Below are 23276 nucleotides of genomic sequence, written 5' to 3'. Positions count from 1 at the left end.
TGGGTTTCTTTTTCTTTTGATTTTTTTTATATTTTTTTTTGGCCCAGCATTGCGGTGACTTACTTTGCTTTATAATCCTGTTTGACGGGTTGTACCGGGGAGTAGATCTCTTTTTTTTTTTTCTTTACTTTTTACTTCCACATTGCTGAACCCGGTCATGTGTGAGGGGCAGGTTCAACAGGGAACAGGGAGCAGGGACCAAGGGGTAGAAGCCCATACACGTACATATATACCTGAGAGTCAGGGGCAGAACGGTCCACGATCCAGAGGTTCAAGCCAAAAAAATCACATGGTTTTCGCTGATTTTCAAGGGATTCTGTAGGACGAGCATCTGGTAGATACTTTTTCTGAGTAGTTCTGTGATCTTTTTAGCTTGAAATTAACTGATAAGGATCGGAGATACTGAAAATAATATTATTTGACAGTAAGATGGCCTAATTTCATTGATATTTAATAGAACCCCCCAACTAATCGTCGAGTTCGAGTGCGTTCTGTGTGCCCCTGAAGCCCCGACTTCGACTTCTGGCCTAATCACTCAATCGGCGAGGCCAAGTCAATCCGGAACAGCTGCTCAATGTTAATAGTCCAAGCACTAGGATGATTTTAGGGCGGCACTAGGCGCTGATAGCCCGGCGCCGAACACTCGATGCCCCCATGGAGAAGTGAGGCAAAAATAATACGTATACGCACCGAGAGAATCAAAATGAAACATATGAGAAGAATGAAGAATCGGCGGGGTGCTGTGGGCGAGTGAGAACTATTGAAAGGAATTGCGTAACAAGTGTTGGTTTATTTTTGTTTTGTTCGCTCTTTTGTTCTTTTCTTAATTCCATTTCGTTTCTCTTTTTATTCATTTCTTCTTTTTTTTATATTTTATTTTTTAGCCGTCTTTATTTAGTTTGTTTTGCTTTTTATTATTTTTTAAGATCTGTTTTTTTCCACATTTTTTGTTTTGTTTTTAGCACTTGCTTTCGTTCAGCCATACGCTCTATCTCACTTTCTTTATTAAAAAAATAATACATGTATATAATCAGCAGCTATTTGAGGACTCCCACGTTTTTCTTTGTCTATATCTAGTTTTAGAATTTCTCAACTTGTTGCGCGTCCCATTTAACGAAAAGAAATGGTCGTCACGCCCCCCGAAATCTGGGGGACCACCTGAAGATTTTCTCTAATGGAAATTTTGCCTTCGATCTGTTCGTGACATTGAAATACTTGTGGGATATTGTGGGAATTATTTGCGTATTCGAACGCCCCAGCATCCTCCTCACACCATACATATATTGTGTAATATTCGGAAAAAAAAGAAAAGATTTCGACCGAAATGTAGATGATTTTTCAATGCTAATTTCTATATCCCACACAAAGTCTTTGGGGAGGTGATTTATACTCTCTGCCTACTTTGAGGAATCGGAAAAACAAACACGAATTCTGATTCTGAATCACTCTATAAATTTTGCAGTGATAACACATGGTGTGGGGTAGGCAGGCTACTGCTATTTGCGTTGTTCCGAATTAATAGCGGAATTTTCTGATATTATTCCTGGCCCTCTCGCATTAGCATAATCCAATAAATTGAAGTTATGTTTAATTTCTCAGTGATCAAAGGCAAACACCTACGCAAATATGCGTCACCTACTTCTGGTTAAAGGAAATATAAACTTGTCGGCTAATCTGATGTAATAAAAAAATACATTTGTTTGCTCAGAACCTGTCTCGCTGAATGGCCCACCGATCTATATGACATATGACTATATGGTTAATGACGCAGCATCGGATCACATCATGCCATGCCTGCCATAGATCCAACAAATCCCACTCCCAACCTATATATTTGTTCTGTTATTGTTTACATTTCCTATGCTTACCTATTTTTCAGCGATTTCTGTTTTGCTTTTTGTATTTCGCTATTTTCATATAATGACGCGTTTCAATATTATCAAATGTTATGGGCCCTGCATATTATTTAATATTTCAGAACCGGCTTTGCGACGCAATTTCTCCTCTTCGAAAGTTCGAAAGAAAAAAAAAAGTGTAATATATTCAAAGTGCCATATTCAAATGGCAAATCTTAATGACAATTTACTCAAAATAGTTGGCAGCCGGCAGTGAACGAGAGCAATAGGAATTTTCAACTATTTTTAGGAGCAATGCACTTTCGACCAGCAGGTTACTTAGTGATATATTAGGGATATTAATACTATTCAGAGATGTAATTATATTTTAATAAAATAACATTTAAATATTACTTAAAAATCAATAAACACTAAATAATAATGAATAAAGAAAGCAGAGTTCCTCGAAACAAAGAGAAAGCGCCTCTTAAAACGCCTTCGTATCAATGAACTTTTTTGTATCTTTGATGGCCTCACCAAAATACCTTTCAGATACATTCGTAGCTACAGAGAATAACCGAGTCGGTCACCTCTGGACTTTCCATTCTTACTATACACGTAGTAGCTTCATTTGCAGGCCGGGTATTTTTGGTGTATTTCTGGGTTTCTTTTTTGACAGCCTCATTAAATTTGCTTTGATTTTTGTTGTTGCTAGTGGCTTAGGTCAGGTTGAAATGTTTCGGTTAGTTGTTTTTCTGTCTGGGGTTTTTTCGGTTTTTTTTTTGTTTTGTAGTTATTTTGCCGGGGGGGCACTTGAGTGCGACTCATTCCCATTCGCATTGCCATTATTTGCGGCCATAAACCTTTCGCTAGGATGATATTATGTAATGACAGACAACGACGCGCGACCTTATCTAAATAATTTCGTTATTTAAATACCCGAACATACTCACACTCACATGGAAACCAAAAAATAAAAAAAATTGAAATAAAAGCACTCCAAAGTTTTTGCCGCTGAACAAATTCTGAGAACGAATTTTGGCCGAACTATAATGAGGTGATGATCGGAATGCTCTCAGGTAGGCAAATGTTTAGGTAGCGACTGAATGAACTTCCGTGTTCTCAAGGTAATTCTTCGATGTCGTGGTCGTCGTCGTCGGTGTATCTTTTTTTTCTCCCGGTTTCCCCCACTATCTCTCTTTTTTTCGTGTTCTTGGCGAGAAATTCTCGGCGAAAAGGCAAAAAAATATAATATAAAAAAAGCTCAATCAAAATGCCTCCACACACAGATACTCGCTTTTTTTGTATTCATTCGTGAGTGTTGGTGAGTGTATTTTAATTGAGTTACGGGTTACGCACACTTATTTATTTGTTTACAATTTTGAGGATGAAAGAGAGTTGGGTATTCTCTTTGATTAGATTTGGTTTCTCTTAATAGTTGGTTGAAATATTTCAGAAAAAGTTCGAAAATATGTTCTACTAGTAAAATAATTGATAGTTTTTGATTATACTCCTATATATTTTGTAGTTATTACTTTATGAACTTAAATTTTCAAAAAATATTTGTCTTATTCAATTTTGGCTTAAATTGCATTAAAAAAATTGCCATCAAAGTTCGTACAATGCTCGTCGAGCTTCAGTGACTTATCAAGTCGTTCCCGACATTCCAGACGGAGTCAATAGACCTTTTATATTCCAGATTAACTCACAGACCTCAGAATACAGAAGGCCCGTTTTGCTGGATCTGTCAATTTTGTTCATTGTATTTATTTTAGAATTTTGATTGCCCAATCCCATACTATCAACAATTATTAGGGAATTGATAACTCGCGCCGCCGCCCCGCTAATTGAAATAATTTTCATTGCTTTTCATACGATCTATACGTATTGTGTGCTAAATTTAGTCATAAAAGAATTTATAGATTTTATTAAAACTAATTGATTTCCATTCCATAAAGGCGTTTGGAAAAATAAAATGAAATAGAACGGGCGAGGAACAAGATCATAACCTACATTATCTGCCCTGGTTTCCTCCTGCTGATAACGCTCTCTTAATTTTACTATTAAGAGTTCGCCGACACTGAGTTTTTTTTGTCACCTATCTATAGATTTAAGAACGTACGATTCCTAAACTTATATGAATTTACAACCCATCGATTTCGTATCAAGTTCTAAGGTAGTGGGAAATAACAAATAGCTTGCTCTATAAATCATCAGAATTAAATTATCGATCAAGTGTAGAATAACTGAATAATTTGTTTAGAACTCGAATTCGATCAAATCTATAAAACGTGACCGGAAATTCTTTAATTTACAACTATCATAGATAAGTTACTTTCGACTCTAAGATATGATTCAGAAGATAAGACTGATTAATTCGATTTGTCAATTAGTAGAACAATTCAAGATCATTTGGAAATTGTTCCTAATTTTTTTACGAAACACGAAAACAATCAAAATGTAATTTTCATCAAAATACTTGGCAGTGAGATGAGATGACTTGACATAATTTTCAAGGTGTTAATATTTTCCTGATTATATGTATTTGACTAAATTATAGTTGTTTCTTCAAAAATTCTCCAACTAATTATTTTTATAAATCATTTTCCAGATTATAATCCCGAAGCTTGAGTGTGTGCTTCGGTAATTTTTTTGGGCTGGCGTGGATTACTGAAGACACCGCAAAGCTGCAACTGCACAACGACATACTCTACCCCATGATGGACGGCTTCGCGCAGGACTGGCCCACCCTGACCCACACAGACAACGGCCTGGCCATGGACCAGCTGGGGGTGGGCGTGGGTGTGGGCGACCTGCCCATAGATGCCGGTTTCGAGCCCCAGACCAGAGCCAGATCGAACACATGGCCCTGCCCCAGACCAGATAACTTTGTGGAGCCCGTCGACGAACTGGATAGTACAAAAGCCAGCAATCAGCAGTTGACTGCAGGAGGTGAGTTTCCTCCATTCTTTTACCTTTCTTAGCTATTCATTAATTTTTTTTGGCATCTTTTTAGACTCACAACAGGCTATACAGAATGCGAATGCAGCCAAGAAGAATTCATCGCGTCGCAATGCATGGGGAAACCTCTCCTATGCGGATCTCATAACGCATGCCATTGGATCGGCCACCGACAAGCGACTGACTCTGAGTCAGATCTACGAGTGGATGGTCCAGAACGTGCCATACTTTAAGGACAAGGGCGATTCGAACAGCAGTGCTGGATGGAAGGTAGGTTCCAAATTCCCAAAATCTCACACCCTCAGGGGTTTCAAGAGTTAAGCTTGATAATTATCAAAGAAAAAAGTGGTAGATCTATATTGTATTTAAAATTATGGGGTAAAATAATAAACGTGAATAATATAAAGTCTCTTTAATGCACAACCATTAAGCTTGAGAAGCCCCAACATTACAGAGGTTTTACTTTCTTTACTGGCTACTCTGGTTACTTCACTTAATACCCATCCAGTGGCAGTGTGGTGTGGTTTATAGTGTTTTTGAGAGTGTTTTCAACTTGATATTTTTCCCACAGTGCTCTTTGGCTTTGAAATAGCCATTTCATTCACATTTTGCCGAGCAAACGGTCAAGTTCATGGCCAAGTCAGTCCGCATGGAGTGAGAGTCGAGTGGAGCAGATAAAGTGGAGCTTGTGTTGTTTGGCTTTCATATTTTTTTGTGTTGTGTTTTGCTTTTTTGTGGTCGCTTTTTTTTCCCACTTTTATTATGCAATTGTCAGTCAGTCTTACAGCTTTTTTTTCTTTGTTTTCCCCATCATTTGCTGTTTAGCTTATTTAGTGCATGTGCGAAATGTTTGCCATCTGTTTGTCTTTCAGTCTTTGCTGGATTTCCATTTTTTTTTTATTTGCTTGAATTTTATTATTATTTTTTTTTGCAGAGTTTTTTGCAATTAATGCGCTTTTATCTGCGGATCATTTTTCGTTTTGTTTACATCCAATCGTACGTAAATAAATAGACGCGTGCATGCCCCCATGCGTATATCACGATTCATTTTCATTCATATTCAGATACTCAGATACTCGGATACCGGTTCCGCTTTATTCGCTGCTCCTCGAAACCCCTGTAATTCCCTGCACTTAACTCTAAACGAGCCGGAGATTTTCCCTTTTCGATTTCCACACGATATAAACTAACAATTTAATTATGATCAACGTTAAGAGGCTTATCGTAGATCAAGTAATAGGCTATAGTTTTCATCTCAATTGGGGACTTAACTTGATACCCAATAGGTTTTGGCAATTATTTATTTTTCTTGGGTTTTTGTTTACCGATTTAGGGGCAGTTCTTTTTTTTTGGGCTGATAACATTTTGCTTACATAGACAGTATGCCTCCTGTATTTGTGAGGCTATACTATACGGTCGATTTTTTTGTACAAGTTATCAATATTGGCAGGAGTTCATTGACATTTACCTTAAATGGGTTTTTGGTCTTTTTTTCGCTTCGGTCCCAGGCACAATTCGTGCACTTGTGAATTTTGGAATTTGAGTGGACTTATAGATGATATTCCGGTAATTCCGTTCCCTAGAACTCCGTCCGTTCCATGGTACGGCTACGTATACGTGATCCGAGCCATAAATCATTCGATCGACTCATATTTCTTGGTCAGTGCAGTGCGTCATTCACGTGATTGTTTTTCTTTATCATTTTCGCTGATATTTCAATGCAAAAGGCCGATGGTTTTTTAGCACCTCCCTGGACAACCCAGAAAATGATAAAGACTACAACAATAGCAAGAAATACTGAAGAATGCGCTGCGCTGGCTACGAAGAAATCGAAGACGATGCCATTCTTGATACCCGAAACTTTTTCATTTTGCGCAGACAGCGCGCTTCCAATGAATTTTGCGTTGATTTCTGTTTTTGTTTTGACTGCCATAGTTTTTTAGGGTTGTGAACTAATATTGGCGGTATTTATATTAATCTGTTGTTTATATTTGCCGTTGATGTTTGACTTCACGGAAGTAGTCGGCCGCAGCACTTTGTTGGGTTTTTTGTGATTACGAATGGAAATAACAATCATCGTGATAAAGAATTCTATTCGCGCGTCGTAGAACTGTTATTTGAGCTTTGAGAGGCTTTCTAGGAATGCAAAAAATAGAGTAACTCATTGAGTTCTATTGCAATAAATACCTATACATTCTGTGAAATAAACCCAACCACAATTTGTCATCAAAATATAGAATTGACTATTTATAGATTTCTCCTGTTTCGAAGTTGAAAGGAAGAGTTCTTTCCGTGCATTCCTTTATAAAGTTTTACGGCCTTTGCTAATTTATGCAACACGTTGCCACATTCTACCTGACACTTGCTTCCTTTTTCCTCGCACCACAATTTTATGGTGCTCGAGCTGGAGCTCCTCTTCCTTTCTTTGCCATCATTTTTCCCATCAGAGAGCTTCCTCTTCGAATAGTCGTCATAATAATAAAGAACGGAACGAGCGAAACACTCAAATGACATTTGTGGAATTTTAAATTTTGCCACTCGGCTGGCGACTGCATTGCAAAGGCTTCCTCCCAAAAGGCCGGTGGTTGTCTGCGATGGGATGGGAGGAGATGGTGGCGAAGTGGTGGTGCTGTGGTTCTGGCTCTGGCTCGTGTCTTCATCATCAGGCAAGCGACATCGCGTTTTGGCCATTGAACCGCTGCCAAGTATTTTTTTTCGCATGCTCCTTTTATCAATTTATTTTTGTTTGCGAGTGTTTTTTTGTTAATATTTTCTTTCTTTTTTTTGTATATTTTGTTTTTATATTTGCTTCTTTTAATTGGCAGCGAACCGCATCGTGTTATAAATATTTTTTGGCCCAACATTTTCGTGGTTTTCATTCGTCGTTTGGAGATTTTTATGTAATTTATGAAGGCTTCTTAGGTGGGCACGATACTATTTATGATTGGCGAATACATTTCCTGATTTTTCCTGGGGATAGAACATGAGTTCTTCGTTTCCCCCATGGTTCTGTTCCATTTTTAAAATTATTGTTATTATTGTAAAATTATTTCATATTAAATTAAACTTCATTTTTGGCACTTCCTATCTCAATTGCCTGTAATCTGAACATATTGTGCAATATTGTTAACAATGCAGTGTAATGGGCGAATGATTTAGACCCAGTTTAACCTTGGTTAACTTTGGCTTTATCAATGGGCCTTATCAAGACTGTAATGGCCTTGTCCGGAGTGGGCCAGTAACTGGAGGTGCCTGAAGAGTCGGTCCTCAGCTTAATGCGCATTACTCATTCAGTTGACCAGAGTGCAAGTGGCCAAGAGATAGGGGCATGGCAGGGGCGGGGCATAGTGTCAGCTTTTCAAATAACTAGAGACAATATAAATATGCAATAAACTGCGGAAAATAATGGCATTAATTAACGATAGCCGAGCACAACTATAGAAGCACCCATACAGAGGCACCCACCAATTGTGTAACCAATTTAACACTTGACAATGCACTTACTCCCTCCATCCCTGCCTGGCAGGCTTTCTAACCCCCTCTATGATATTTGTAATGGCTTTTTTCTGATTTAATTTTTTTTTCATATTTTTTCTTGTTTCCTTTTTTTTCATGGCTGTTAAACGCGCATTAAGTATACGCATTGTTGGCCGTTGTTTGCGTTTTATTTTTTGTTATTTTGCGGCGCATTTGATTTGGTGTAAAGTGCATTTAAATGTAAAACAAAAACAATAACAATCAAAACACTATAAAACCTAATAAAATCAAAGCGATACAAGTTGTTTTTTTGAGAAATGGAACGTGAATATACTGGAAATAATCAAAATCAGCCAAAAATCCAAATGGCACTCACAGATCGAAAACGAGAACGAGAACAAGAACCAGAACGAGATCAGCACTCTAAGATTGCCGTGCACATAATATTCGTTTATAAATAAGCATTAACCTTGCCCATTCCCCCCTATCTCATCTCCTTGCCACTCTAGTAGCGCTTTCAGCAGACCATGCCGAGCTATTCGGCGAATTTATTTCTATTATTTGCATGCAACTCTCAGTCGGTTTGGACCCACAACACTTACTATATATGCATGCCGGCGTACTGCGTAGTATTAATTTGCCTTGCCGGGCGCAACACGCCCCCTTTTTTATATTTACTTTTTAGGTTTTTTTTTTTTTAATTTGTTGCCCTGGGTTCTTGCTGATAAAAAGCAAAAGGGCGACACGGAAGCAATAGCCACGCCCCCGTTTTTCGTGACATTAGTTTGTTTTACGAAACATTAGTTGTAGAATTTTATGGCCCATGGGTTACGAGTTCTACTCGAAGCGTATCGATACTGTAACGACATTACTCAACATTTTAGCTCTCACGAAGTGCGAATGTAATTCTTTATTTATTCTTTACTTTAATTGCATTTATGTAATTGGTTAGGTGTTTGAGGAATATTATTAGATAATTTTTTGATGCAACTATTGAAGGGAAGTTAGTAGTAGACCTATTATATCACAAGACTCTGAAGAATCTTCCTAATATTTTAATTCTAATTATTATGTGAAGGAAAATCTTGAAATTTCCATGTTGAAACATATTAACTTGTTCCCCTTTTTATGATCTCCATCAACTTTAATGATTTATGTCGTTGCATAGCACCGTCACAGTTCCTTATGCTATTATGGGAGCTACTAAAAAATGACCTCGTCACCGAGTCCCATGGCAAACGATCGCAAATCATTGTTCAATCATGCCACTTGTATATGGTATATGTGCCGGGCCAGACGGGCCCTGTCTAGATCGTAATTGTGCGGCTATTAATTATGCTGCACTTGCGGCAAAAGCTGAAGAAAAAAGCTGAAGAGAAGCGCACGCGGCTTCTCGTTGTGCGAGGTTAGTGTGTGTAGAATTTCCCGAGCGTTTTTATGGCCTGTTGCACTAATTAACACCAGCGCCGCAGGCTGGGTTATAAAATTCAACAAAAACTCAAAAATGCATGTTGTCCCCCGCACCGTTGCATGCAAAAATGTATCTCCACAGACGAAATTTATGTGAGTTGCTTAGAATTTTACGATTTGAGCACGAACCAGTACCGGTCGGAATGCAAGTGGCAGCCGAGCATGGCCGCAGACGGAGTCTGGCATTCAGAATTTTTTTGTCTGGCAATGAGACGACACACTCGGCTCTGATCCTCGGCCCCATGACCCATCCATCCTCACCACCCACCTTTCTTTATTCACTTTTTTTATGGGCAACAAAAAAGTGAATACATTTTATGCCACACTTTCTGGTTTCTGCTCTGCCTACAAATTATTAATTTCGAACATATAAAACAAGTGTATGTATAGACCTTATTAGTATGTTCGGTCTGCTCTCCGCATATAAATATCAAAGTTTGTCATTTCAATGAACTTCTTTGTTTGTTCGATTTCTATTACTTTGTGCGAAATATTGTATATAATCGAATATCAAAATACTACGGGCCAAGCAAGGCAGCGCAAATCAAACTGGTTTCGCCTCAAGACAGCCAAATCAAAAAAAAAAGCAAAGAATTACTTTATAAATGTTGAAATTATTTATTGAGAAATTATCTCATATGGGTGTTCTACAAAATAAAACGCCACTCGTCCGAATCACTCTGTCCAGAAGCCCGAGTCCAGGCGGGGCTTCAATAAATGTGCAATAATCATAAGAAAAAGCCATAAAATCAACCGAAATGATGTGGTTGTTCCATATATGATAAAACGCTATTAAAGTGAAGCTTAAAATTTATACAAAAAGTTGGTCCAAGAGGATGATAAAAGTTCTAATTTTAAATATCAGAATTGGTTGATATTTCTTAATGAAAAATATAATTAAATTTTTTTCTTTAGCTCTATAGCTTTAAAATCCCATGTGGATTGCCGTTTGTGGATGTGTCTTATATACCGATGACAACTTCAAATCCCATTGAATGTCGCTCAAAGACCACTTGGCAAAGTTCCGCCCACATTTATCACTCGGCACGAGGACGGGGCAGCCCATTCATGTCCAGTTAATGGCCCAAAGGAGTGGGAGATGGCCAAAGAAAAACGGCAAGGAGGGCAGCAAACTAATGGGGCGGCCGCACTAGCTCGTAAATAAAGTTCTGGTGCAAATTACTGGCCTGCTTTCGCTTCCGCTTAAAGCAATCGAAATTGGAAATCATTATTTAATTTGTTGCGCGACTCTTTAAGCCTCGCCTGCCCCGAAATCCAAGCACATAATCAATCAAGGGTTCGATTCTAAGAAATCCTTCCTTCGGATATCCTTCGGATACCAGCCACATGGGATTTGTCTCTTGTTCGTATTTAATGAATGTCACTCAGTTTCATAAACTTTCGAAAGAATTGCGAATGGCGAATGGCAAACGACGAGGCGAGCAGCAGACAAACACATTTATGAACTTGGCTCCAATTTTCGTTGCATACATTTTGGGGCAATGTCCTCGCCCGCGCTAAGTAACCACTTACATATCTGTGTGTATGTGTTTGTGTGTCTGTGGAAATGTAGAAATTGCACATCATTTGGCCCGATTTCGTTGGCCAAGTGCAATTGCTTAAGTTTGTGTTTGCCTTTTGTTGGTTTCCAGTTTGGTTCACCACACGATTGCTTTTATTTCAGAAACTACTCTTACTGAACTTGATTACTTCAACTCTACTTTTAATTTAAAGATATACTTTAAAGTGTGATTATTTCTAAGAATATATTTCACATAATCTACATATTATTTCCAAATATCTTTAACAGATATATTATTTTCTTGGAAAAAGAGTATTTTCTAGCCCATTTCTTCACAATAAATAAAACCCAAAGACCCTCCTTTGGCATTCTTTGTATCCTCAGACAAAATGCAACACTTATGGAGTCCTTATAAATTGCAGACATGCTGACACTTGCATCAAAATTGTTCACTGCTTGAAGGACTCTCTTCTATTTAAAGCTTCTCAGGTGCAATTGAATCGTAACGAGGCAGAGAGGATATATATATAGCTTTGTCATTTGATTTCCGTTTCCGTTTGGCACGCAGGCGCCAACGTGTCTTGCGATTAATCGTTGTTGGCGGCTTTGTCGCAGAATCTCTTCCTATACAGGACCTCCTGCCCTCCAATGGCTCGCTGGTATTCATAAAAGTTTGCCGGAAAAAAATCCCCCCCAAAAACGAAACCGAAACAGACACGAGTCTAAGAAGTAGAAAGAGAAAACTTTTGCAATTCCATATCATATCATCACATCATCATTGCGATGATAATGCCGCCTGTTTTATGTTCACATATCTTTACAGTGTTTGTCCAGAGTGGTATGGGGTACCATCCCGGTACTATCAGTATGTTTGTCCCATGTCTATGGCTCTTTTATTTAGTTTTGCAGTTTGAAATTGTATTCCTCTGTTGGTTGTCTTTTCAATGGCTTTTTGATACGGTTTAGATATTGATTTTAGATTGGGGAGCGGCTTAAAGCACTTTGAGAGTCCTAATACTGTTGGGAAAGAGTTTAAAGAGCCTCAATATTAAAGTTTGATATTTTATTTGATTGATCAAGATGGTCTAGGTCATTACGGGGCCATTATCTAATCAATTACTGCTGCCATTAGGTTCTATCAATTTCAATGATTGCCTCCAGGCTGTGGCCCCACATTGAGATTTCATGTACACGCGCCAGAAATCACATTCGAGAATCCAATCAATACTATACTGCGATCGTGATTCGTTTCCAAATTGATTTTTAAACCGTTTGCCAATTTAATGGCAACTGTCAATGATCTTTTTGGGTAAACAGTGCTCGAATATCATCTGCTGGCATCTCTGAAAGCTGAAATTGTTTAAACAATTAATTAGTCTTGGGTAAACAGTATTGCAGACACCAGATCCCCATCACCATCACCATAAATTTTCAATCTTGATTTGTTTAGTCTTTGGCCCACTCGGAGCAAAAGTGTTTACAAATTGCCCAAACAGACAGCCCAACCAAAAAAAAAAAGGCAGAGTCTGAACCAAACCTAGTGGCCATTTTTTTTAACCCGCATACTGGCCAGTTCAAGGCTGTGTTGCCGGGTTTATACAAAAATATGAGTGGGATTCCAGATGTAATATTTACTCAATCCATCAGATTTTTAGCACGTTTCCCGCCCACTCGGAAAGTGTTACAGATCAGCACCTTCTCGCAAATCAATAAAATCGAATCAGTTTCCCCAGCAATTCGGATTTCGGATTTCAGCTATTTAATTACCCATGCAGCCATTTATCAAATCATTAAATTCCATCGAATTTCTGAGAATTAAATAATCATCTTCTCTTTATAGAATCAATTTTATTGCAGTAGAAACAATGCAGGATCTCGTTATGCCGAAAGCTGTACACATATATTTTAACCACTGGTTCTGGCCAAATTCAATTTAACTGCCTAGCCTGGTTGGTAGCAATTAGCCGAATGAATGGTAACCTGTTTGTTGGGCGAACCAAAAAAAAAAATTAGGTTGCTGGAGTGTAGAGTGTCGTTTCAAAAATTTATATCTCAATTTCACATCTAAATGCGAATAATCTTTTTTTTTATTTCTATGCCAGAGTGGTCGGGTGTGTGTTCATTTGATTTGTGTGTGAGAATCGCTGCAGCTGTCTGGCATTGGGGCGCTTGTACCTTCCACACCCCACCGCCCATTCAGAGTTAAACCTTTTCCCACAAACTGATACAGATCGGACTCTTTTTACGATTTTTTTAGGTTTTTATTGACGTTTTTGGTGCCATTTTTTTTTGGTTAAGTCGCGGACAGCCGCAAACCTTTAACATGTTTTGTGTTTGATATGGAAAAAAGAAATTAGATTAAATGATGAGTGAATGACTTTAAGAAAATGCTTCAAGGCTGAATATTTATAGGGCATATTTTCACCTAAGATCTTGGTAATTTTAAAGCTTTCCTTTGAAGCATCTCTAGGCTCTTTTAAATGCCACTTGTTCGCGAATATTAAGGACAACCCAGTTAGCGGCACATGTCGCGATTCAGCTTCGCCATAAGCCGCTCAAATGGCCCAATGAAATATGCATATTTGATACGAGATGACAGCGCTTCAAGAGATACACAGAGGCGGGGATTGCCCTCCTCGTACGAGGGGGAGCAGACTGATAGAGCCTCAAGTCACCCCACAGTGGCATTCAGGAATACTCTCATATGAGGGGGAAGAGCGAAGCTCAAATGAAATGAGCTGGCAGATTTAATATATTTTAGTGCTTCGGATTCGGTTCCCTTTTTTGTCTATCTCCGACAATTACTCATATAAATTATAAAGAAATGATTCAGAACAAAGTCGGCAGCGCATCCATAAATAAAAGTTTTTCCCTAATAATTGTAATTGGTCATTCCGGTTTGGCTGGAGAAACTTTAACTACAATCCGCCCTCAACTCAACGATCGATCGATTTTGGGTCACATTTTTTTTTGCAATTGAATATTTCCAGAAACTTCATTGTGTTTCACGCTCGTTGCACATTAATTGTACAAAATAAGGGCACACATATCCTTGACTACCGGATTGGCACACCCCATAAATATATGAAATTTCCATTTCTCTGGCTTTTGCTCATTTGTCGCTACTGGGGAATAACTAAATTCAATAGAAGCCCAGTTTTTCCATTCCGATTGCTTTTCATGTGCTCGCCATGGATGCGAATTGTGGAGGCGACGATGTGATGACCTACATACGTATAACTACAAATGCACTTGGGGAAAAGTCGTTACAAAAAAATAAATATTATATAATAGTTAATAAAATGTATTGACACATTAAACAAAAAAATATTTTGTTTTAAAGCGATGAACATTATATAAGCCCACCCAATTTAATAAAGAAAACTACCATATATTTATGTAATTTTTTTCCCCAAAATATCCTCCTCTTCAGCTAAGTGGGCTCGGATAATGCAGCTCCTTGGTAACCAATGGCACGTTTTGGAACCCAGATTTCCTTTAAGGCCCCGGGCAGGTCGACATGTGGTCGCAGTCGCCCAGTCGCGTACATATAATATCTCTCTCGATTTAATAGGTCCAATTAGTTAGATGAATTGAGAATGTTCGCAATGCTGGCATGTTCTTTTGGCTTTTTTCTCTGGCCGAGATTTAAGGTTATGAATATTCAATGAAGTGTGTGCCATAAATTATGAATGCCGTTTGTTTGCATTTTTGCCTTGATTTTATGGCCTTGACTACGCCCCGCTTTGGAATTTATTTGACTGCCTTTAAGACTGGATTTAATCAAAAGTTATTTAAAAAAATCTCACATCACTAAGAATCCCTTTCCCGATTCTCTTTCCTCTCTTTCCCGAAGAAACTCTTTCCCAATTGATATATAAACTTTGGAAATTTTATTTGGAAAATATTTTCTCATTACTCACCCACCCACCCACACATTCGGCCAGGACATCCTGTTTCTGGGCGGAAGTTGGCTGGATAATTCTACAATCTGGCCATTAGCATAATCAGAACGTTTGCCAAGTGGATGGAAGCTCCGCAGGAGACACAAAAATGTTTGAACATTCTCGTACTGCTGGAGACGTCTCAGTCGGCAGCGCACTTAAACATTTAAATAAAAATGATAACTTTATGCGAAGGGGGTAAAATTAGAGGGCGGAGCCAAAACCAAAAATGTCATTACAGGACTCTGGACGGTAGACCCCAAACCAAGCCCCCTGTCGCCAAGAAAAAGTTTTCGCCAGCCAAAAAAAAAAAGGAGGAAGAAAATTGTTAAGTAAATCCAGCATTAGAGATTCTAAGGGGATACTGGTCCTGTCTGCGAACAGGTTTCAGGTCGTCAGGCGGGCGTCTGTCAGATGCCTGGCATCCCTTTCTCTTTTCGCTTTTGCAACTTGCCACCATCACCCCCTAATTCCGGGCCACCCACTCACATGTCCTGGCAACGGTGATAAATGGCGCCAATGTGCCGCCTAGAGTCGCGACGCGTCGCAATCGCTTTTTCGGTGACTTAGAAAGGATGTGGGGAGAAAGTGCACAGAGAAAAAGTTAATAATACTTGAAGTATGAATTTATTGGTTAGATATTTTCGAAACTATGTAGTAGCCGGAAGTTCAGAGATCCTACAGAAAGATAGACAGAATCGGATATGCTAGGCTGTCAGTTATTAAAGTTAAGTTAGGACTAGTACCAGGTATAGATAGTAGTTTCAAGAGTTAAGTTCTTTAAAATATAATTGAAATTGTATATATTTTAATTTAATTTTGTAATTCAATATCTTTCCCCGTGCATTTACGTTTAAGTGTATGCCTTTTACTTTTTTTTTGGTGGGTGGAATCTGTAGAAGGTTGCCTTTTTCAGTTAGTTCAGTTTGTAATGCTCCATTTAGTTTTGGCTGCCACCGTAGCCATACCTCCTTGTTCCTTTTTTTATTTAACCAAAGCCCCCACACCAAAAATAATCCAGCTGATGACAAATCCACACTAAACGTGTTTGATTCTATTTGTTTCTGGTATTTCTATTTTACTTTTTTTGCACCCGATGACAAGTAATTGTCCTTGTTTGTTTTTTTTTTGTTGTCCACCTAGACAGAGTTGGGAGTTATTGGACGGGATTGGGCTGTGTAGTCGATGTCGATTTGCTGTCATTACGTTGCTTACACGCGGTTATTTATGACAATTGTTGGAAAATATGAATTGACAGTCGACGGGGACGACTACAAGTATGACTAGGACGAGGATGACGACGACGACAGCAGTGAAGACATCTTCCAATTAGAGAATATCTATGTGAATGTGGCGGGATCCTGTGCGTTCTGCAAACCATAAAAATGTCGACAGACAATTGAATGGCACAACCGGCGAAAGGAAACGCAGCCACCATTCCAGTTTCTTCCATTGAAGCAATTGCTTACAAATTGTTACATCAGCGCTATGAGAATGTGGGAGATCCTTAGACAAAAAGCCAAGGGATTTGCAAATTTTGCACATTTTATTTCGTCTAAAAAGGATTGGCGTGTCTCTAAAATATTCTTTTGGTCTCATTACAGAACTCTATACGTCACAATCTGTCGCTGCACAATCGGTTCATGCGCGTCCAGAACGAGGGCACCGGAAAGTCCTCCTGGTGGATGCTAAATCCGGAGGCCAAGCCCGGAAAATCGGTGCGGCGCCGTGCCGCCTCCATGGAGACGTCCCGGTACGAGAAGCGCCGTGGCAGAGCCAAGAAGCGGGTCGAGGCGTTGCGACAGGCCGGAGTTGTTGGCCTAAACGATGCCACGCCCTCGCCGAGCAGCAGTGTCAGCGAGGGGCTGGACCATTTTCCAGAGAGCCCGCTGCACAGGTAACTATTAATTTTTATTATTTTCCAGCTTTTTAATGAATTTTTTGAAAAGTTAAATTAGAAATATAGTAAATAATTTCTTAAATAAGATATTTAGAATTAAAATAACTAATACTAGTCACTTTTATTAAGTTTTAAAGGCATGTTGTTTATTTAGTTTGATTAGTTAAAGAATTTAGAACTTTATAGTTAGAAAAATACTATTTAAAAATAGTTTTTAAGAATCTTAAGACACTTTGGATATTGCTTTTAGAGCATGATTTAGAAGTTATTAAAAGTCTATCATAATCCGCGCTTTAAGCTTCACATTTTTAAATAATTGGCAAGTTTTTAGAGTTTTTAAGAATTTTTTCAAAATGATTTTCACTTGTCTTGTGTCCCTAGTCTGGTCACTAAGTTTGTCGAACCTTTGAATTTTAGTTAAGTGATTTATTTGATTAAATTTTTTATTTATTTATTTGCTTCCGTTTTTTCTCCTTCTTTGTTTTTGTGTGCTATGATGATGAAGTGGCGGTGGCTTCCAGCTGTCGCCCGACTTCCGGCAACGTGCCTCATCCAACGCCAGTTCCTGCGGACGCTTGAGTCCGATCCGTGCCCAGGATCTCGAACCCGACTGGGGATTCCCGGGTGTCGACTACCAGAACACCACGATGACGCAGGCCCTCGAGGAGCTCACTGGCTCCATGGCGGACGAGCTGACGCTGTGCACCCAGCAGCAGCAGCAAGGGTCAGTTCCCGATGACTGTTTTTATTTGATTCTTATAAATGTCACGACCCCCAATAACCTTCAAAAGAAAAAACAACAAAACAAATCCTTTTATGTTGTTCCATTTACGTTGTAAAAATAATTTGTTGCATGTCCTCCCTGACACTCCACCAATAGCTTGGCATGATGCAGAATTACTCTTGATATGATATGTTGCAGCTTCCTATTAGACAGATCTATAAAGTCACCTTCTCTTCTCGTTCTTGCCACCCAACGATCGTACGGCTGGAGCAGGTTCAGTGCCGCCTCGGGCCTCCCCACACAGCCGCCCCCGCCGCCCTACCAGCCGCCCCAGCCTCAGCAACAGCAGCAGCAGGGCCAGCAGCCCTCGCCCTACGCCCTCAACGGCCCCACCCCCGGCTACAACACGCTGCAGCCACAGTCCCAGTGCCTGCTACACCGCTCCCTCAACTGCAGCTGCCTACACAATGCAAGAGATGTAAGTATTAAAAGCAAGTCCTTCCATTTCCAACATTTTTAAGGATAACCAATGAAAAATGACAAAAAAAATATTAAAAATATATCGCCCCAAGATTTTGATGCAGATTAATGGGGAATCAATCTACAAACCGATTAAGGTATTCCGCTCAAGAATCGGCTGAAAATTGGCTAAGATATGGCCTTCGCTTGGGGCCATATTGTCCTTCCATGCGGTTTTCAACATTTTGAAGGGGATAGCCTAGGAAAAGTGACAATAAATCTGAAAAATTTATCGTTCCTAGATTTTGATGCAGATTAATCAAGAATCGAACTACAAATCGATTAAGGTATTCCGCTCAAGAATCGGAAATTGGCCAAATATGGCCTTCGCTTGGGGCCATATTGTCCTTCCATGCGGCTTTCAACATTTTTAAGGGGAACAAAGGAAAAGTGACAAAAAATTAAAAAAAATTGTGTTCCTAAGGTTTGTTGCAGTTTTATGGGGAATCGATTTACAAAACTTTTAAATTGACAGAGATATGGCCTTCTGTGCGGGTCAATTGCTTTTCCTACACATTTTCAACATATTTCAAAAGGAAGCATTGTAAATTTTATTGAATTCCATTTTCAGGGCCTCTCGCCGAACTCAGTTACCACAACAATGTCGCCCGCCTATCCGAACAGCGAGCCATCCTCGGATTCGCTAAACACTTACAGCAACGTGGTTCTCGATGGTCCCGCGGACACTGCCGCATTGCTGGTGCAACAACAGCAACAACTTGCAACGAACCTGGAAGGTAACATCGACAACTTCTGAAACTGTAGCACTTTCTTTATCTGTACTCCTCTATCCTGCTTATCTTCCCTCTAACCGTCTGCGAAACTCCAACCTCCAAATCTCGATTCCCAAAATCGAAATTTTAGATAATAACTGCGCCTCTACTTTGATAGGACAATGCCTGGAGGTGCTCAATAGCGAGGCTCAGCCAATTGACGAATTTAATCTGGAGAACTTTCCCGTGGGGAATCTCGAGTGCAATGTCGAGGAGGTAACTCAGTCTTTTTACATGGCTTTAATTTTAATTAATTCTTTATATTTTTACCTTAAGCTGCTACAGCAGGAGATGAGCTATGGTGGCTTGCTGGACATCAACATACCTCTGGCATCGGTGAACACCAACCTGGTCAACAGCGGTGCACCCATCAGCAACATCACCACCTCGACCGGCACCAGTCTCAATCTGAACCAGCTGCAGGCCCAGCTGCATCAGCAACAACAGCAGCAGCAACAACTGCAGCAGCAACAGCAGCAGCAGCAACATCAGCAACACCAGCAGCAACAGTTGCTGCTCAACAACAACAATAACACAAGCAGCAGCAGCCTGGAATTGGCAACACAAACGCCCAGCACAAATCTGAATGCCAGAGTTCAATATTCGCAACCAAGTGTGGTGACCTCGCCGCCCTCCTGGGTGCATTAGATGATGACTAGAAATCGATCGAGGATCCACGATCTATAGTCGATGTATGGTTATCGTTGTGTGAGTGTGCGCGTATGTGTGTGTGTGTTGTTTGTATCGCCAATGGAACGCTTTAAAACGCTAACTCTAAGGACAATAGTGTAAAGAAGTAAGCAGCTGGTAACTGGTATCTGGTAGCTGGAAACTAAAGTCGGAATCAGAGGAGCAGCTGCAGGATCAGTGAGCAGGAAGCCGCAGCTGGACCGCCACTAAAAAGTTTACAAAGTATGTATACAAGTCGGTTTCAATCTACTTGCCGCTAAAAGCCATTCAATGTGACGGCATAAATTATGTTAATAATCTCATTTCACGGCGCTCGTTTTATGAATATGTAAAAAAGTGCCACAGTGTCCGGAAGCAACCCTCCTCCTTAGCTGGAGGACTTTTCTTGCCCCCTCCCATCCTTCAATGTTATCCTGCTGCTACTTCGTGTCCTGCTTTATACACAAATCGTCTTCATTTGACTCCAGTTCACTCAATGAATCTTTTATGGACATTCTTTCGGCATTTCATGTACTTATGCTTATTTTTCTTCCATTTTTTTCCTCTGCTACTCGAGGGCAATTACAAGCGTTCAATTATCATAATACATTGACAAAAGCCAAAGCAACAAACAAAAAAAAAACACCGGAAAACGGTGGAGAAATTTCGTTTAAGTCCTTTTCAATTTCAATTTGTACGAACGCTTTTTAAAGCGCAGAAGTCGAGAAGGCGGTGGCGGAGCAACTCAAATTATAGCAAATTAAGTCAATTTACCTAAGCCATGAAATATGTAAGAGGCCACTTTGCTACCTTGGCAGGACGAATCGCAGGATACGTGGTCGATGCGCCGCTGGGCGGCTTGGCGGCTTGCTTCCTTGTGTGGCCCTTGGCCCTCCCCGATTTTGCGCTAATTTGACTAGCCAAGCATAGACTTGGAGGGAAAATACCCCCAAGGTATCTCTCGCTGGCCATGCAAACCGCGGCGAAAATTCGTCAAGGCAACTACGCCCCTCCTTCTGCCCGTTTTGCGGGACTGGAAAGGACTGTCGTCCGAAAGCAAATGCTGAAAAATTAATTACGTCCTTAGGGTGACTTATGCATGCCACTGATATTCTATCTCTGACCCAGCTCACCTGGGGGAGCTTGAAGGAGGGTTTTCGCTCAAATCAAGCGTGTTAAACGCTCCTAATATTGAAAAATTACGCCGACAAGCTGCTGGTGTTTTAAGTACTCAGGGATATCTGATTTGAGGGTTTCATATTTAAAAATCTATTTTATTCTACTTTAAAGAATCTAGATTTTAATTTATTGAATCCAATTGAGTTAAAAATGTAAACCCATTTATACCAACTATGGAGTGTTCTAACTTATTAACATTTTTTGTCCAGAAATGACTAATTCTACTTAACATTCCCTTAGCTTTTTTCATTTCAATGTCACCGCGCATTTTTGCTTTGTCGCAAACTTTATGAAGACCAGGACGAAACCTTTGTCCTGGCCGCACACTCCCACAAATTGAATTCCTCGCTAAGTTTTGCTGTAAGCCAACAATTAGAAAACAGCAAAGCGACCAGAAAAAGCAATACTTGGTAAAAAAAAGAAAAAATAAAGAGACCAAGTTGCTAAAGGACAAAGTTGTAACTTTGTCAAGTTTGGCGCCAATCGCATGACGTGCTAATAAAATAAAATTGTCAGAGAAGGCGGGGAAAGAAATGATTTCGAAATTTATGCCAAGTGCAAACTTTTTTGTTTGGCGAGGATTTGACTTCGCCTTCGCTTCATTTGACTGAATAATTTGAATTGCATCAGAATCCGAGTATCAGGAGAAGGAGCCTGTTCTGGGGTATTCAAGGATTTCCATTTCTTTCACTTTTCATAATTCATCCAACTGACAGGCGCTAGAAATTCTTTCTTTTTTTTATTATGCTAATTCCTTAAAGTTGCCAACAAAGGGGACGATGCTAGGCTTATTGAATATTTAATAAATTCCATAGAAATTATGTAACTTTAAGCAAGTGCTGGCGAGTTCTTATTAGCCAAAGGCGACACATGCCACTCAATAAGTTGCCGCAGCATCTGCCCTGCAGGAGTGTCTCTATAAAACGCTGAAGAATGTTGTTAAATGGGGAGAGAGAGGCGGCAAAATCACATCATCGTCCGCAGATTGAGTGACTTGACACATAATAAAGTCACACTCAAATTATGGCTGCAGCTGCTGTGCCACCGTGGGGCATGCCCCTCTTGGAAGAGCAAGCACTGGAAAAATATACAATTACAATCAACAAGCATGCCTAAAATCAATGCAAGTTTAGGTTCAATAATTATGCGAAATGTTTCCTATTGCTTCTGGCCCTTATTGAATTTATTTAAAATATAACACTCAATTTTTTCAAGTGCATATTTAACGGGGGGCACAGGTTGGTTGTCCTGGTGAAACCGCGCGTGAAACACAAAGGCATTTTCAGGCAATTTATTAGTTGACAAAAAAACGGAGGAAACAAAAAATATAAAACGGCAAGGAAACAGAAAAATGGAAAAAATGTGCGGCTTCAATGTCGCGGCCTATGTTTTGCCTTGGCAACCGGATTCAAGGACCAGGGAACGACGCCGCAGGAACACAACTTTCTTTTAGGTGTTGAAACTTGTCCGCAACTCGCTGAATAATTCAGAGACCGCAAACTTTTTTTTCTGGCACACATTTGATTAAATTTTAATGCCAGTGCATCATTAATAAATTCCCAGCGGGGGTGGCGGCCGTCCCTGGAAGTTTGAATAAATTGAATTAGCGACAGAAAATGTCCTGCGGGAGCTAATCCCGGCACATTGTTTGAGAAACTTTGGACAGGTTTGCCGTCCGACTCGGCCACCAAGTGTCAGAACTAATTGTCCAAGTGCCGGAAAATTTTCAGAGCGAAGTGGTAAAGCAGAGAAAAAAAAGGTCCCTGCATTGGCATTCAAATGAAAATTTCATTATCCTGGCGGCAATGGGAAATCAATTTGTCAGCGTGGGGAAACCAATGCGCTGCGCGACTTCATAATACAAATTGTCAGCAATTTAATAACATTTAAGCTGCCAACGTCGGTAACAATGATAAGCGAGGCCAGACCACGATACACACACACCCGTAAGGACCTCTTGTGGGTGGGTTGAAAAGGTCCTTGCGCCAACATACCGCATTTACACTCACTTAACTCGACACGATGCGGAGGTCGCTTTTCAAAGAAGGGAAAACAATTGCCAAGCCAGGCAGCCGTAGTAGCAAGGGGAACAGAAGGGAAAACGGAAAACGGCTTGTGTACAAGCTGCTTAAGGTCCTTAAGGACACCCAAACAAACATACACACAAGCACGCACGTTCAAACAAATAAAGCTCTGCCAGCGATTTAAACACTTGTTGCATGGACAAAGGATAATGACGTGACAGGAGCTAGAATTCGCACAGAAATACCCACAAGTCATACACCTTAACATACACGGAAAGA

General features: G+C 39.9%; 1 protein-coding gene across 7 annotated transcripts in view; it reads left to right on the top strand.

The window, feature by feature from the left end:
* The window catches only part of LOC6499030 (forkhead box protein O), a 31553-nt gene that overhangs the window by 4610 nt on the left and 3667 nt on the right, over positions 1 to 23276 (top strand). For 5 of the 7 annotated variants that reach the window (XR_006506871.1, XR_004311098.2, XR_004311099.2 and 2 more), the window contains 8 exons: positions 4447 to 4787; positions 4852 to 5066; positions 16814 to 17106; positions 17615 to 17833; positions 18107 to 18311; positions 18924 to 19089; positions 19217 to 19341; positions 19402 to 20037. Coding sequence is in view for 1 of the 7 variants with exons in the window: in XM_032455537.2 (XP_032311428.1) it covers positions 4553 to 4787; positions 4852 to 5066; positions 16814 to 17106; positions 17615 to 17833; positions 18107 to 18311; positions 18924 to 19089; positions 19217 to 19341; positions 19402 to 19773 (1830 nt within the window). In the remaining 6 variants the exon portion in view is untranslated. Of the gene's footprint in view, positions 1 to 4446; positions 4788 to 4851; positions 5067 to 16813; positions 17107 to 17614; positions 17834 to 18106; positions 18312 to 18923; positions 19090 to 19216; positions 19342 to 19401; positions 20039 to 23276 lie in introns of those variants that run through there. The other 2 variants (XM_032455537.2, XR_004311100.2) reach the window with 2 other exon arrangements.

Source organism: Drosophila ananassae, chromosome 2L, assembly GCF_017639315.1.
Source record: "Drosophila ananassae strain 14024-0371.13 chromosome 2L, ASM1763931v2, whole genome shotgun sequence".
In the NCBI taxonomy this organism is placed as follows: Eukaryota; Metazoa; Arthropoda; class Insecta; order Diptera; family Drosophilidae; genus Drosophila; species Drosophila ananassae.
The sequence above is the reverse complement of the archived record's forward strand: the minus strand, read 5'-3'. Positions and strand labels throughout refer to the sequence as shown.